Source organism: Phocoena phocoena, chromosome 7 (genome assembly GCF_963924675.1).
Source record: "Phocoena phocoena chromosome 7, mPhoPho1.1, whole genome shotgun sequence".
Classification (NCBI taxonomy): domain Eukaryota; kingdom Metazoa; phylum Chordata; class Mammalia; order Artiodactyla; family Phocoenidae; genus Phocoena; species Phocoena phocoena.
The window spans coordinates 1,535,512-1,547,685 of record NC_089225.1 but is presented as its reverse complement, the minus strand read 5'-3'; the positions used below and the strand labels follow the sequence as shown (position 1 = coordinate 1,547,685).

At 57.6% G+C, this 12,174-nt stretch overlaps 1 protein-coding gene across 1 annotated transcript in view; it reads right to left on the bottom strand.

The window, feature by feature from the left end:
* Positions 1 to 12,174, bottom strand: part of SCTR (secretin receptor) — a 64,230-nt gene that overhangs the window by 29,878 nt on the left and 22,178 nt on the right. Inside the window, exons 3-4 of the mRNA XM_065881194.1 lie at positions 4,938 to 5,045; positions 378 to 481 (exon numbers count right to left, since the gene is read on the bottom strand). Of these exons, the coding sequence (XP_065737266.1) occupies positions 378 to 481; positions 4,938 to 5,045 (212 nt within the window). The remainder of the gene's footprint in view (positions 1 to 377; positions 482 to 4,937; positions 5,046 to 12,174) is intronic.

The window sequence follows — 12,174 nt, the reverse complement described above, 5'->3', positions numbered from 1 at the left end:
AGGTCAGGACTATTACTAACCCCATTTCCCTGATGAAGAAACTGAGGCACAGAGAAGTTACATCCTCCCCAACCCCCAAGGTCACAGGCAGGTTCAGACTCACCACCGGGTCCCAAGCGTTTAGCCCCAGTCTCTGCTCTTTGGGTTTCACGCCAGCATCCCGATGGCACGTGGCAGCTCTCACTGTGCCATGCTCCTCAGGACCATCACCTCTGGGCTGGTGGACCAGGGCGGGGAAGGGGGCCCATCCAGCCCAGGGGAGCAAGGGGGTGTGGGGCTGAGAGGGGCAGCCCCGAGTCCCCAACCTCACCCTGAGCCAGCTTCACTCTCTGCTCCCCAGCCACCTCTGCCCTGCAGGGAGGTGTTGGCAGGCTTACCCTCTTCTCGTTGGAGGAGTCGTTCATGTGGACCCCACAGGCCAGGTCAGGCCTGGGGAAGGTCTCTGACCAGCCGCCCTGCGTGCAGTTTCGAAATATGGAACCTGTGGAGGCCAAGCAGCCTGCAGTGAGCAGTGGGGACCGGACCCAAGGCCGGCTCTCCGGGTGCCCTCGCCGCGTCTGAGGGGCAGCTGGAGCTTCCTTCCGTCACCCTGTCCCTTTCTCTGAACCACACAGGCAGCTGCAATTGGCCCAGCTGGCCCTGGGAGCCTTAGTAAGAGTCAGTCAGGAAAAGTAGTGGGAAAGGTGCGCAGGCAGATGGCCTAGAGCAGGTGTGCGAGCGCGGAACAGACCCGCGGCTCCCGGATACGTCGACCTGCAAAGCTGGCCGGCCCTGCACCGATACCCCTCTGGCCCCCGCCTCACGGCCACTGTGCCAGGCACCGAGCTCCACAGTGAGGGAGACGACTGACACATGCCCCAGGCCCAGGCCCAGCAGAACTTACAGCGTCACCACTCGATTCCCTGGGTGCCCCCGGAGAACCTTCAAGCTGGGAGGCACTGCAGTGTCTCCTACGAGGAGAGAGGCTGGATGCAGTGCTTAAGAAGAGAAGGTTACACACCTTGAATCAAACAATGTTGATCTCACACTAACAGCTGTGTGTTTATTCGATTATAAAATTTCGTGCTCTATTGTAACAATACACGGTCACTGCTACGTGCTGGGCACTGTTCTAAGCGTGTGATGGGTATTAACTCATTTAATCCTAACAGGACTAGGAGGCCAGCACTGTTACTTTTACAGTAAAATGTACTGTAACATGTAAATACTACACCCATTTCACAGCTGGGGAAACTGAGGCACCCCGGGGTTAAACAACTCGCTCAAGATCATACCACATAAATGGGGGCCCTAGGATGTGACGCCCGGGGCTCAGGCCTACACTCCTGGCTGCAGGCTTTGTCCTAATGCCCTTTCTTACTCCTGGCCTTCCTGCTCGCAGGCCCTGCAGCCATCTAAGGGTGGGCCCCCCCAGAGAATCTGCCTGGCTGGTGAGGACCCAGGCCTGCCCACAGCGGACCTTCCTCAGGCTCCTGGTCCTACTTCTGCACTAAGAAGTTCTATTTTACATCTAACTTCACACCCTGCTCCCCAGAATCTGAAAACCAGCAGAGCTAGCCCTCCAGGCGGCCACCCCTGAGGATGGAATGATTAGCTCTTTAGCCATGACACCAGGCCACACCTCTGCGTTTCTCTGCATTACAAATCACAAGGTAGCCGCAGCCCTCCCTCCCTGTCCTGGGGCTCACCGCCCCACCCCTCCAGCACAAGGCTGCTGCCTGCGCCCACACGGAGGTGACAACGGCCTCCCTGCCTCCCTGGCAGACGACTGTTCCTGAGGGCTCCCCCGGGCCTGCCCAGAGCGCTTGCTCATCAGACATTTGCAGGCTGGCTGGCTGGCTAGACAAGCGGATGAGGGGGGATGAAGAGCCTGCGGATGAGGGGGATGAGGGGGGATGAAGAGCCTGCTTCTGCAAGAGGAGAGGGAAGAGCTTGCCCACGAGGAGCTCTTAGAACAGGAGCCCAAAGACTGGGGTAGAGGAGCTGTCGGCCAAGAAGGAAGTCTGGGACAGCAGGGGGGACTGCCCTGCCTGCCCTGACCGGCCCGGCTGCACCCTCCTCTCCAGGCTGCCGAGGAGGGCCGTGTTCCGGTCCCCGGGTCTGGCTGCTGTGGAGGCTGCAGGGGTGCAGGGAGCTGACCCTGTACAGAGGGGCCCTGCTGCTCCTTTTGCTCTAATCAGTATCCTGTCCAGGGCCCCCAGCCACCCCAGCTGGGCCTGGTGTGTTCCTCTCTGACAGGGCCACTGGCTCTCAGGGTTCCACTGAGCTGGAGAAATATGGTGGGCATTTCTAGAACCAGCTGCTAGGCTAATGTACTGATCCTGATCTCATCCTCACAGCGCCCCACTGAGGGCGGTGCTGCTGACCTATCTCACAGACGAGGAAACCAAGGCCCAGAACTGGGCAACAGTGTGCAGCCAGGATGTGGCCCATCACTGCAAGGCCCTCCTGCCTGGCCCTCTCCCTGAGGTCCCAGGGGCAGCTCTAGCAGGAGACCGTGGCCTTCGGGCTCTAGGCGTGCCAGGTCTAGGACGGCTCATGAGACCTGGAGCATTGGTTTAGAACCAGCTAGATCTGAGTTCGAAACCCAGCACTGGCTCTTTGTTGCTGTGTACCCGTAGGTGCATCATTTCTCTGTGCCAAAGGGGAATAATCAGCCACACTGCAGGACGCGTCAGGAAACACGACAGCACGTGGATGTCACTCAGGCTGGTGCCAGACAGAGTGGGAGCCACAGGGCTACTTCCCTTCTGCTCTTGGCCTTTCTAAAATGGACCAGCTGGTGCAGTGGTTGAGAGTGTGCCCGCCGATGCAGGGGACACGGGTTCGTGCCCCGGTCCGGGAAGATCCCACATGCCGCGGAGCGGCTGGGCCCGTGAGCCATGGCCGCTGAGCCTGCGCGTCTGAAGCCTGTGCTCCACAACGGGAGAGGCCACAACAGTGAGAGGCCGTGTACTGAAAGAAAAAAAAAAAAAAGGGCCAGGACAGTGGGGCTTGGAGTCTTGGAATTTAGGAGATGGGTGGAAGGTTTCTATAGTTATATCAAACAAGCTAGGCTGTCAGAGAGGAAAGAACGGTGGTCAAAGGTACACAGGCTGGATGAAAAGGCCGAATTAAAAGCACACACACTGCCTGGAAGCCAAAAGCAGTTATCAGACAGCGTGTCCCTGGAGGCCAGGCTGCCTGTCCAGGGGCCTCTCTCCACAGACCCCACAGGATTCCCAAGATGCTGCTGCGTGTGATCCAGACCAGGTGCCCAGAGCAGTAAACAAGGCAGTGCCCTCTGCTGACAGGGCTCTTAGTAGAACTGCAGAGGAGACAAGGGGTGGGCTCCCTCTGTAGCCCCTTCCTCCCACCCACTTCCCCTGGGTTTAATTCCTAATAGGTAAGGGATTCTGCCCCAAGTTCAGGTCAATGAACACCTCAAGGGCCCCCAAAACTACAGTCAGCATTTCTGTTCACATATACGTATATGTGTGTGCAGTCTGGGCAAGAGCCAGGCCAAAGCTTTTATCTGATTCTCAAAAGCCCCCAGGACCCTTGTCAGGTTAGGAATCTCTGCTGCTATAAGGCTCCCATCCCCACCAAGGTAGAAGGGAAAAAACGCCAAGGCCTGACCCCACTCAGCAAGTGTGCTTTTTAATAAGGAACTCTGGAAGACCAGCACCCTTTTAAGCATCAAAGGAATGCACCCTAGATAGAACATTCTAGGCCCTGGCACAGACAGACAAATATCTGGAGGCAGAGTCCAGCCTGCAGTTTCCTCAGTCACACAGACACTCATTCCGTCTGGGCCCACGTAGCGGGTGCCCTGAGAAAGAATTCACTTATTCTGTTTCTTTCTTCTTTCAAAAGGAAGGGTCTGGAGCACCAGCTTGTCCTCACTGGGTGCTCCTTCCTTGCTTTGGCTAGGGAGCCTTGGAACCCTTGGAACACCACCAAGAAGCCTCCCCCCGGACTCCGGACCCGAGGTGTCTCCACGGGAGGATGGTTCTCGGTAACTGAGGCTGGACTGTCCCGACCCGACCTACGCTCCTGGGCTAGCCGATGCCCTGCACCTGCTGCTGGGCATGAGCACAGTGGGACCCAGGCTGAGATGATCCCCCCACCCAGCCCCGGACGCCAGGCAGCGCAGCCAAGAGGCAGCGCCTCCGTGCCGACGGGCGGGTGGCGGGTCCTGCAGCCCCACAGCGACACCGTGTGGCAGAGAGGAGAAACGGCAGTCCCCGCCTCTCCACCTCCCAGCCGTGAACCTGAGGCCAAGGGCTAAAGCCCTCTTCGACGCTGTTACTTTTACTCCTGAACTGGGTCAAGCGCAGGGAAAAGGTCTGTGGTTTGCAGGGCCTTTGTGATGACTGAACGAGCTCACGTCTCTAAACATGCCTGGCGCGTGACAGGGCTTTAGCCAGTGTTCGTCCCTGCGTGTCCCCCGAGACAACATCCTCACTCCCTTGCCTGAAATTAAGGGAACCCTTATAAACTGCAGCTTTGTCAGAATCTTCCAGGGAGGGCAGAGTTCACCAGCAGGGCCTGGCAGAGAGGGCACAGAGGAAGTAAGTGTCCTGGAAGGCCAGCCTGGGCCCGGTGTGAGCCAGACACGAGGGCTGGAGCGAGGGCCCCGGGGGCTGAGGGGGCAGAAGCGTGGAAGGGAGGAGGGGAGCCTCTTGAAGAGGGCACCGGGCAGGGAGAAGCAGGCCTGGCCTCCTTCACCACTTCCCCAGTATGTGGCCCCCGGCCCCCTTGCTTGGCGCCCTGACAACTGAGGCCACACCACACCTCCCCAGTCAAGGCTTCCCATCCCCAGCGAGGACCACCCCCACCCTTCTACTCACTCCTTGTCCCCAGAGAAATCTCCTCGGCCTCAGGCCGCCAGGCCCAGGCCCACCCAGAGGGCTGCCCCACAGCCTCCCAGCTGGGCCCCTGGGCTGAGCGGTTACCGTTTCTGCCCACGAGCATCCAGAGGAACCGCGGGCAGGCCACTTCCACCGTCTGTCCCAGCGCAGAGGAGGGCCAGCAGCTCGTGTTGTCCCACAGCCCCTGGCAGCCTGACAAGGAGAGAAGCGGGGTCAGACGGGTCGCAGCGTGGACGCAGGGCCTCCCCAGCACTGTGGCACCAGCCCCAGCACCCGTGCCTGGGCGTCCCCACTAGCTGCGCTCCCGGGACCAGGAACCGCGGTGTCTAATGGGCCCTGTCACCTTTGGGGCGGTGGCCTCGGCATCTACATGGTGAGTGCTCGGTGCTGCAGACACACAGGGACACGCCATCTCACATAAGCCTCGCAAGGGCAGGGCTGGGCTCCTCCGGAACAGAAGATGGAGCATCTCCCGGCCTCTGCTCGCACCCACTGACTCCATGGCAGTGAGCCTGCAGCCTGCTGCACAGTACAACCACCGCGGAGCTTTAAAAACATACCTAACCAGGCCCTACATCCAGGGAGCTGGATTTCATCGGTCCTGCGTGGCGCTCAGGCATGATGCGGTGTTAAAGCTTTCTGGGTCATTCTACCGTGACGGCAGGGTTGAGAACTTTGTCCCATGATTCTCAGACTTCAGCTCATATCAGAATTATCCAGAATGCTTGTTAAAACACAGATGGCTGGGACCCCACCCCCAAAGTCTTGGTGGAGCCTGAGAATTTGCATATTTAACAAGTTCCCAGGGGAGGCTGGTGTTACTGGTCTGGGACCACACTTTGAGAACCGCTGCCTTGGCTATGGAAGCAGCACTGCATTTGTGGTAGGAACGTCACTGAGGATGCTGCTTTCACCCCACTGGGTTCCCTTGACGAGGCCCCTGCCCCACCCCTGAAGGAGAACATGGTCTCAAGGCACCGCGAAGCTGGACTTACGGTGAACAACTACTATACAGCTGTCCTTATAGACACTGAATTTGAGGCTGTTTCCTTTTTGCCTTGTTTGGCTGCTAGGAAGCTTAGAGCCAGATCTGTGGCCCACTTCTGGTGACTGAAAGGCTTTGAAGTGAAAAGACTATCAGGTGTCTTCAAGGCAAAACTAGGCGTTGTCTAATCACAGCCTTCTGGGTTACCTGATTCTGGCCTTTTACGTCCTTGAGCTATTTTGCAACTCTATAAATTGTAGACAACTGATGTCCTGTCCAAAGGCATTTGAATCCACATTTCTATCTCTTCCTTTGCATTTGCATGACTATCAGTTATCTACAATTTATACAGAATTGTTTTCAGCCAGTTTTGCACCTATTTGTAAATTCATTTTACCGCCTTATACGTACAGTACTTTGAATTCTCCTGTGAACCAGTGGTAGCATCTTACTGGTTCTCTCATTACTTAGGGACAATGTTTGGCAGGTATTCATTTTGCACTTGCCCGTGAGTTACGATTATACTCTGTTAAAAATGATCATTTAGGGCTCCCCTGGTGGTGCAGTGGTTGAGAGTCCGCCTGCCGATGCAGGGGACACAGGTTCGTGCCCCGGTCCGGGAAAATCCCACATGCCGCGGAGCGGCTGTGCCCGTGAGCCATGGCCGCTGAGCCTGCGCGTCCGGAGCCTGTTGCTCCGCAATGGGAGAGGCCACAACAGTGAGAGGCCCGCGTACCGCAAAAAAAAACCAAAAAACGAAAACAACAACAAAAATGATCATTTAACATAACCACCCACCAATTCTCCCAAAGTTGGATCCCGGGGGAACAAAGCCAGGGAATTTGCTCCTGTGACAGGCTTCTGGGGGCCCATGCCACCTGGGAGGGCATCACCCAGGGAGGTCTGGAGCAGACCGGAAATACAGCTGAGGTGACACCCATGAGGTCAGCAGTCACCCCACATCTGGTTTGGAGAGCACAGAGCAGACCACACTAACCCAGAGCCGCAACCTTCAGAGAGAGAACCCAGACTCCTGAGGCCCACAGACCTGGGCTCCAATCTGCCTCACCACACACTCGCTGCCCGAGCCCGGTTCCTCACTCAGCTCTTTTAGGGGAAACAGATGCCTTCCTCCTGAGGTTGTCCAGAGGAGGAGGAGATCGATGTCACATGGAAAGCCCAGCACTCAGTGGCTGCAGGGGAATTACAGCTCCCTCCTGCCGTCCTCCCCAGTCTTCTTCCTCCCCAAGCCCTTTCTTGTTTCAGCCTGGCATGGGGAGGGCAGGCCAGGCTGGGTCCTCTGAATTGCAGGGCAATTTTTAGCTGCAGGGACTGGCAGATGCGTGTGGTTTGAAGGGGGCCCTTGGATTACCCAGATGGCTAATTCCCAGCTTTTGTAAAGAGCAAGAGTCTCTTTCCAGGCATGAATAAAAACCAGGCTCAAAGCATCAATATCCTCCTTGACATCCTCGTCCACTCCACGTAAAGTCCCCTGGTGATCTGTCCCACTTCAGAGGCTCTGATCCTGCAGTGGACGTCAGAATCACCTGGGAGATTCTAATTCAATCATCCTGAGCCCCAGGAATCTGCACGTGAAAACCTCCCTACAGGCGCTGCTGTATGTGCCATCAGGCTTTGCTTTGAGAATCTCCGCACTGCACCTCCCCACAGCGAAGGCCCCTGTTTCCGGGCTCAGACCAGCCTTGGGCTCCCAGGAGCACATCCAAGATGATGGTGAGAGGCCAGGGAGGTCACAGTGACGTCACCTCCTGGTGCCTGGGTGCAGATGGCTCCCCCCACTCCGGGCAGACAGTCCGGAGAGCAGGAGCCTGATTCCTGACTGCTGGACGCCTGTGCCCGCAAGGGCTGGGCAAGGCACAGGCGTCCACAGGCGTCTAAAGAATGGATGAATGCCCCAGCCTCTGGCCCATTCCCTTCCCCGTCGCCCATCCCTTGTAAATGGGCTTTCGCCATGATGCCCACTTGACTTCTGAACCCCACGCTAAGGTCCTGGCCTTCCGGTTCTCTGCCAGCAGCTCTGCTTTGGTCCCAGCAGGAGTCACTCTGTGCTTCACACACAGCAGCTCACTGAATGCACAGCAGTGCTGCCAGGCGCCCAGCTCTGTCCTCGGTTTACAAACGAAGTGGCAGAGCAGGGAGAGGCAGGTTCCTGGAGTCACACAGCCAGGAATGGACGGGCTGGGAGGTGACCGTCCAGCCAGGCTCCGCCCACCTGCCTGTCTCCAGGGCATCAGCCCCAGCTTCCTGGAGGAGGGTGTCTCGGGGGCTCTGGAGGTGGAGAGCCCCGGGAGGGACAGGGAGGCTGTGGCCCTGGGCAAGGAGGGGAGGGCGATGGAGGAGAGCTGCCATGGGCACACAGGGCGGGGCCTGGATGGGGCTCCCACAAGGACAGTGAAGGCATCCAGGAGTCCAAGGACTAGGTGCCTGCGTCCTTCAAGGAATGTGGGACTTGAGACCCCCTTGGATATTCCTGAGGCTTCACCCCAGCTCTCACAGAGCACCCCGAACGAGGGCGGGCTGGACCTTCTCTCTTCTTGAAACTCCCCAGGGCACCCAGGCAGGGTTCTGCCACTTTTGGGTGCTGGTCCTCCAGATTTCCACCATGGACGTGGCTCACCTGGCCCCCGGATACCCTTGGGACAGTGACACGGTCCTGAGGGCCCTGGACAGACGAGCACAGTTTGCCTCCGCTCTGAGTTCTCCCACACCTGGAGGCCGGAGGGTGAGGGGACCCCTTGGCCTCGTTGCTTCTGAAGAAGCCCCACCGGCTCAGGCACACCTCCTGGGAGCAGACGGGGCATTTCCCCACTGTGGAAACACATGGGAGTCTCTTCCCTCACTTTGGGAGAAGTGGTTTCAGGGCTGAAGCTGGCCAGCTCAGCCAGGGCACTGGTCCATGGCCCCAGTCCACGAGGCCGGACGACCCATGTCCGGCTGGCCAGACAGATGGGAAGGGGGCCAGGGTGTCTGGCGGGCTTCCTGAGCTGGGGCATGTCAGGCCAGGCCCACAGGGACACTGGCCGGTGCTGGCAGAAGGCCGGGCGGGAGCGGCTGGTGGGGACTGGGAGGGAAGCGGGATCCCCCTACAGCTGGTTCACACCCATGCCCTTCCTATCAGCCAAGTAGGGAGAAGAGGCTGGGAAGGGGCCGTCCAGCCCTGTGCTGGACACACAGCAGGCGCTGTGCACCGCAGGGGTCGAGTAGGGTTGCCGTCCCACGGCAGAGACAAGGAACCCAGGCCCCAAGAGGCAAAGTGACATGCAGGGTGACAGCAGGACTGGTAGAGCTGAGGTCCCACCGCCAGGCTGACCACTGGCGGTAGGAGGCCTGGAGGCTGACTCCACATGCCATCTCTCACGTCCCAAGCCCTGTGACATGGCCACACTCTCCCAGCCTTGGCCTCGCTGTCTGGGCAGGGCAGGGCAGGTGCTGGCAGACCCAGGGGACCAGCGTGTGAGGAGCACATGGTGGCGGTGTGCCCCTTTAGCTGGTACATGGTTGAACCCTTTTAATTTTAACAGCTGTACTTTTTTTTTTTTTTTTTGCGGTACGCGGGCCTCTCACTGTTGTGGCCTCTCCCGTTGCGGAGCACAGGCTCCGGACGCGCAGGCTCAGCGGCCATGGCTCACGGGCCCAGCCGCTCCGCGGCATGTGGGATCCTCCCGGACTGGGGCACAAATCCGTGTCCCCTGCATCGGTAGGCGGACTCTCAACCACTGCGCCACCAGGGAAGCCCCAAACAGCTATACATTTTTAAAAAGAGAATTGAATATGCATTAAAAGGTTATAGAACAAGCACATCACAGCTGTGACTTTGAGGGTTACTACTGTTTAGGATGAGGCTAAGTTAAAAAAAAAAGTCAGTTGAAAAAAAAGGGAACCCTCAGGCACTGTTGGTGGGAATGTAAGCCGGCACAGCCACTGTGGAAAATGGTATGGAGCTTCCTCAAAAAATTAAACTAGAGCCACCATATGACCCAGCAATGCCGCCCCTGGACACACACCCAAAGGAAATGAAGTCACTATCTCAGGAGCGATCTGCACCCCACACGCACTGCAGCGTTATCTGCCACAAAGTATGGAGACAGCCTAAGTGTCCATCAAAGGGTGAATGGGTAAGGAAAAGTACAGTGAAATATTGTTCAGTGAAATATTATTCAGCCTACTGGGATTCCCTGGCGGCCCAGTGGCTAGGACTCTGCACTGCAGGGGGCATAGGTTCGATCCCTGGTCAGGGAACTAAGATAGTGCGTGCCACGCCGCACAGCCAAAAACAAACAATAAAAAGGAAATCCTGCCATGTGTGACAACACGGCCGAACTCAGAGGACGTTATGCTCAGTGAAGTAAGCCAGACACAGAAACACAAACACTGTTATCATCTCCCTGGTATGTGGAATCCAAAAAAGTCAAACTCACAAAAGCAGAGAATAGAATGGTGGTTACCAGGGGCTGGGGCTGCAGGGAAAGGTGGAGAGGTTGGCTGAAGATTCCAGAGCTGCAGTCAGATATGATGAATAAGCCTAAGAGCTAATGTACAGAGTGCTGAAAAAAAGTCAGCCAATTGATTTAAAGGAAAAAATATTAAGGAAACCACAGTACATAAGGTGCATGGTGCAAGCGGGCTGGAGGGACTATGGCCGTGGGAGCAGGGGTCTGTGCGGCCCCCTGGATGCTTGCAGGGACCCCTTTTCTGCGGCTCCAGGGTGTGAGTGGAGGGCCTGACCCCACTCCCCACAGGCTCCTGCTCTGAGTGCGAGGAAGGCTGCACAAGCGGAACAGGAAAGGGAAGGGGGCGTCCTGGTCTGGCCTCCCCTGGGGCTCTGGCTCAGAAGGGACGAAGCACAGAACTCGGGTCACTGTCGGGGGCTGGGAGTTTTAGACCCAGAGCAGCAAAGCTCAGCGCCTGAGCCGGGGTTGAGGGGGACCCATGAGGTAAGGGATAGGGGAGCTTTGTACACAGAGCCACTAGGGAGGGCTCAGCGCCTCTGGGAGGGCAGGGCTGGAGTGAACGTAAACTGGCTGCTGCAGGGCAAGCAGGACCCAAGGCATCCCCACAACCCTCCACCATCTCTGAGGTCATCTGCTGACACTGACTGCCTGGCTGGAGGGGAAGGGATGGAAGGGTGTGCAAGTTTAAGTAGGGAAACAAGAAAAGACACCATGGGACCACAGATGTCATCTGGAGGGGCCGGGGGGTGCCTGCCTGGTGCCCATGGCACAGCATGGCATCCTCGGTTGAAGTGAAGTGTGGTGGAGACGGACTGAGCTTTGGACACGCCACTTACCTCTACGAGCCTCACTTTCCTCATCTATAAAATGGGCGTGGTAACGTCCCCCAGGATTTTGGTGGGAATTAATGATTTGTGTTTGCAGTGGAACTTTTTTTCCTCCTGGTTATTTTTTTCCTTTTTTCTGTCCTTCCTCCTCAGATTACTAGTTCACAGTCTCCAAGGAGGGCAGGAAAACTTACGATCTCCCTGACTTGGGCTTCCAAAGGTCCCTGGGGCAGGGGGATAAAGAGGAATTCTGGTGTAATCAAAACGCTTAGGAGAAAACAGAAAAAGAGCAAGACTTCCCCTCAGACTAGGGAGATAAGGGGTGATGTGATGAGCAGGCACACAGAAGGTTCCAGAAAGAGGCATGAGTGCACTGCTGCCCATTCGCCCCAGATGGCGGGAAAGCCCAGAGGAGAAACGGCTGCGGGAACACGTCCAGATGGGCAGGACCAACAGCCTGTTTCCTGGCTTCATCATGCCCGCTCTGCCTTCTGAGCCCACCCCCAGGGGCAACCTGGGGCGGTCTCCTTGGCTTTGCAGTATTTACGGTTAAAAGGTCTCCTTGGCTTTGCAGTATTTACTCATCCCTGCTTGGGATGGCTGGACCACACACAGAGGTGGTGGGGGTGGGTTAGAGGAACTGAAGGCCCAGGGTGGCAACGGCGTTTAAAAGCATGGCACAGGAGCGACAGCAACGAGTCTGGGGGTGTTCCTCTTTAAGCCAAGAAGCACAAACCGTTCCACAGAGCTATCTTGGGGAGTAGTGGGGTGCCCACCACCTAGAGTGTTCAAGCAGAGAGGGTCATGCAGTTAGGAGGCTGCATGGGATGAGACGAAGGACCCTTTGAACGTGAGGCTGAGCGCCGCTTCCCTGAGGCAGGCTGGCTCTTTTGCCTGCGGGAGGCTTGCTCAAGGTGGCCTCAGAGCACCGGACGCCTCTCCTCCCTTCCCCGAAGGCACACGGAGCCTCCCCTCCCCGAAGGCACACGGAGCCTCCCCTCCCCCGACAGCACAAGGAGCCTCCCCTCCCCGACGAC